The sequence below is a fragment of the Cibotium barometz genome, chromosome 8 (assembly GCF_041138505.1).
Source record: "Cibotium barometz isolate CiBa-2024 chromosome 8, ASM4113850v1, whole genome shotgun sequence".
Classification (NCBI taxonomy): Eukaryota; Viridiplantae; Streptophyta; class Polypodiopsida; order Cyatheales; family Cibotiaceae; genus Cibotium; species Cibotium barometz.
Genome location: NC_141053.1, coordinates 45,345,893 through 45,350,475, shown reverse-complemented (window position 1 = coordinate 45,350,475; position 4,583 = coordinate 45,345,893). Strand labels below are relative to the sequence as shown.

At 43.1% G+C, this 4,583-nt stretch overlaps 1 protein-coding gene across 1 annotated transcript; it reads left to right on the top strand.

Moving 5' to 3' along the window:
* The first annotated feature begins 393 nt into the window (after positions 1-393).
* Positions 394-1,355, top strand: LOC147636325 (ethylene-responsive transcription factor ERF016-like). Its single transcript, XM_086801139.1, has one exon. The coding sequence runs from the start codon at positions 464-466 to the stop codon at positions 1,112-1,114; it is 651 nt and encodes a 216-aa protein (XP_086657265.1). The 5' UTR covers positions 394-463; the 3' UTR covers positions 1,115-1,355.
* The last annotated feature ends 3,228 nt before the right edge of the window (positions 1,356-4,583 follow it).

The following is a 4,583-nucleotide window of genomic DNA, read 5'->3' as shown; positions in this document are numbered from 1 at the left end:
TGCAGTTGTCTCTTTATAATTGAAAACTAAAACTTTTTTATTCTCTTCCACACAGAAATTTGTTGGCCGGGACCAATTATAACTTTTGACTAAAAAGGAAAAGTAAGGTTGACCATTAGTGGACGAACGGTGGATTCAAGTAGATAGCCGGATATACCTTGTTTGTAAAGGCCGCCGTTTTTCGTCAAGGGTAGCACATAATCAAACATTCCGACAAAAAAAAAAAAGCTAGTCTTTCCATTTGGAGGGGCGGACCGTGGCTGTAAAGCTGACGGCGGCAGTGAGGCCGGCGGACGTGACACAGTGTGTGAAGCGCGTCCATACACTCACGTGCGTCGTGACCGTGTGACGGGAGCATATAGCTCGCAGAGCGTAAACGACGCCAATTGCCCAATTCTCACTGTCATCATTACTTTTCACTAGTTTCGATCTCAGCCATCGCAGTTCAAAAAATTTCAAGTACATGGCGTCGCCCATTCTCTCTGATGGGAGATCGGATAATCAGAGCCGCCCACGCAAGCAGGAGCTCCAGCAGCGCTCGATGAAATACAAGGGCGTGCGGCGGCGTAGCTGGGGGCGGTGGGTGTCGGAGATCCGGGTGCCCAGGAGCCGCGCCCGCATCTGGCTGGGCTCCTTCCAGTGCCCACACCAGGCCGCCCGCGCCTACGACGTGGCCGCCGCCTGCCTTCGAGGCCCTTCAGCCGCCCTCAACTTCCCGTCCGCGCCTCTGCCCGCCGTCCCCTGCCTTTCACCGACGTCCATACAACAATTGGCGGCCCACGAGGCTGCTCGGTTTGCCGTATTAGAGGTGGTCGTGCCGACAGCTGCCGACTCTCCTGCACGTCAGTTCGGCGACAATCGGTTGACGCCCGGTGTTGTCGTGCCACCTTCTGCGAGTAACCTCCTTGCTGAGTGGGCACCTCCACCTCATCATGAACCTCCACCTGCCGAGCTAGGCGCTCCACCACAGCATGATAGTCTACACCCAGACGATCGAGTGCCCATTTCATCCAACAAGATCATTGACGAGCCACTCCATGATCTGGCCCCGGACTCTCAGCAAACTCCTGCATCTCTACTAGACCTATGGTTTTCGCTCGACAATTGGCCCTGATTTGCATATTATGCTTCATCAAAGAATTTGAACAATACTTCTTCTACTGCAGTCAAAGGCTATATACAGCCTACCTACAGTGCACTGAACATTTAGCAAAAAGTACATCATGGTTGTCACCGCCTTTCATCCGCTGGTCAACAGACAATTCACTGGGCATATTGTATCCCCGTGAAATCAATAATGTGATGCTCACCTGTTTAAAAATAAAATCATTTAAGCCTTACTTCCGATAATCCAATTGTACTTTTGCAAAGCCAACCTTAAAAGGTCGACGTGTGCTCGTGCCTCTGTGTGTGAGAGAGAGAGAGAGAGCCATTTGTACTTGCAAAGCCAACCTTAAAAGGTCGACGTGTGCTCGTGCCTCTGTGTATGAGAGAGAGAGAGCCATTGTGTGTGCGTATGAGAGAGAGAGAGAGAGAGAGAGAGAGAGAGAGAGAGAGCGCCACTGCTCGAAAAAAAATGATTTTTTCAACCGTTAAAATTAAAGGCCATCCTTAGTTTTAAGGGGATTTAGACTTGAAAATCATTGGAAAATTACTAGAAATCATACAAACACTGTCAGTTGGATTTGTAGACCTACTTTCACATATTAAACTCTAATTTATAATTTTATACATTAAAGAGAATAAACTAGAAATATTATAAACCATGAGGAGTCTACTTGCAAATCACTAATGTGAATTATCCACTCTAATGCTCCATTATGCATCAAAAAAACTCTAAGTGGCGAACAACACCAAAAACAACAAAAACACCATTGTTTTTTTTATATCTTGAGCAAGTTTATAAGATGGTCTCTACCAAGTTGAGAGATAGAATAAGAGGTGAGCCACCCTCAACAATGGGCGCACTAAAGGTTTTTGCCACAATGAAGTCTAAACTTTACAGTGAGGAGAAATGAAAAAGTGCAACGATTGTTACCAAACTTACTATTGGGCAAATAAAAGCAACTATCAATGTGTAGGACCACAAGAAGCTTGTTTGTTCCTTTGATGTTGTCCACAATACCAAAGCCTAAACCCAATAGATATATTGTGTAGACTGGGAATAGGGCTATGGAAATCTCCAATCAGCCTCCCTACCATGTCTTCCTTTCTCGAGCAAGAATAGAGTAGAAAGTGGAAAAGAAGAGGAGCAATTAAGCAACAACACACTCAAGGAACCCACTCACATGCACATGAAGAATAATTAGATGATGTACAAGAGTGCAAGGATCCCTTCACGTTTAACCTTTTAGATAAGATAAAAGAAATTGCACCAAAAGAAAAAGCAAATTGAAATTAATGGGCACATTGCATTAAAACTGATGAGAAATTTTCAAGTGGCGGCTCAATAATAATATAATATATTGAGAGTACAAAGATCCCACCCAAAACATAAATATATTCACAATTGCATTTCACAAATGAAGCCTAAAGTATTTTGAAACAATTCTGATAGTGTGCTCAAATTAGTATGTGAGTGTCCTCAAATTCGATGAATGACAACTCCACATCGTTTAGCATAGATCATCTCAGTGATCTCACCCACCCAGAAACCAAAGCGTCATGTTCTGTGAGCCAAACTACCCAAATCATTGGACAAACAAAACTGCAAGGCAGTGATATATGTGCCCATCCTGTGCAGAGGCAGGTTCTAGTTGCCACTTACTTTATCAAGGAGCGCACCCTTGAGGCCCGAGGGCCAGCTCTTGAAGAAGACATGGTTAGTTAGTACCCGGGTGGATGCTAAAGATGGTGAAAACCAAGCGGAGAGTTATGAGATCTGATGGTGGGATACAAGGCCAGTCATTCGGGACAGCATGTTTGTTAGTGATGGCCATAATTGTGCCGTTTAACAGTTGACAACCCCATAATTGTGCCGATTAACAATTGTTATGCGACTTTTGTTTTTTTTTTACTCTTTCCACACATTGTTTTTCTATCTTTCCACACATTTTTTATGAGCCTGAGAACTTCTCTCTCACACACACATAGTAGATGGCGTTTCTTTAACCTCATCTTAAATTAAGACTGCACATCTAAACTAAAATCAGAAACACGGTTATGGAGAACGTCTCTTGCATTTGGTGTCGTGCTTCCATCTAAACTAAAATCAGAAACACGATTATGGAGAACATTTCTTGCATTTGGTGTCGTGCTTCCATATGCCGCCCCGAAGAGAGGATTAAGTGTACGCCTTCTAAACTAACAAGGGTGGATTGTCTTCTTTTGATCTTCTTTAGCTATTCTGTTCTGAAACATAGCTAGAGTATCCATCACAAACACTATAGAGTTCATGACCTGCAATGGGAGAGGGAAATGATCCATCTTGGTTGCTACATTCTAAGGTTTAATTAAGTCCTCACATATTCTCCATTTTCTACTCGTCTTCGGTGTAATGACAACATGAGAACCCATTGAGAATTTTCTATAGGATCGATGAATTCAGCAGCTAACAGTTGACTCCCACTACAATAGAATGAGGGTGTAGCAACGAAAATAGTAGCGCTTCTATAACTAGAAAGGTAGGGAGATAAAAAAGCTACTATTTTTGCTGCTAAAAAAGCTACTATTTTTTCTATAATGGGGTCACTCTTCTGCGGAGCAACGAAAACAGTAGCGAAATAGCACTGCTGAGCAGCAAAATTTCACTGTTCAGCAGTAGCAGTGAAATATTGCTACTGGGCAGTGATATTTCACTGCTGTTTTTGTTGTTCACAGAAGCAAAAGTACTGTGTGATAAAAAAAGGCAGGGTAGACTAGGGAGTATGCACAGGACTCCCCAGTCTGCCCCATCTCTTTAAAAAAAATTTAAAACAAAGTCACAGTTTTATGATACAAACATAAACATGAAAAATACATAGATTGAGACGAATGCAAGTGAGCCCAAAATTTATTATATTTCACGAACTGTCGGGCCTTTGGCCATATACATAAAAAAATATCTCAATGAAGAGGTGGCTAATCAGAATCCTTATCGGATTCGAGTGCTCATCATCATCATCTTCGTCGTCCTCTTCACTTCCTTCTACTGCTTCATGCTCGTAATCTGGATCTTCCTCTTCCTCTTCCCCTTCATCTTATATACATGCTAACAAGCGCAAAGGTAAGCATATGGCAATAAAATACAATTAGGTATAGATAAGAGAAGGGTTGTTTCATTACTTATCACTTGAGTCCCCAAAACAGACTCGTCCAAGTGCATGCTTTGCGTGCACATCCACGCCCACAATTGCGGACGGGGGGCTCTCTAGCCACCCCCCATAGTCGTTTTTGTTGGGTCATGCCCAACAACCTCCCTCTACAAAAAACAATACAATTAGTTAAATAAAACAATATAGTACAAAATAAAATGAAAGAGGAGAAGAAAATGATTAGTAAAATAGGTACTTATTACAAAATGAGCAATGAAGGAGGACTTTCATCCTGAGCCGAAGTGTGAAGCCCCTCGCTTCCGTAGTCGGGCAGCACTCGCCGCCGCTTGT

Excerpts from the sequence above, each read along its gene's own strand:
- LOC147636325 (XM_086801139.1), top strand. The coding sequence starts at position 464 with ATGGCGTCGCCCATTCTCTCTGATGGGAGATCGGATAATCAGAGCCGC.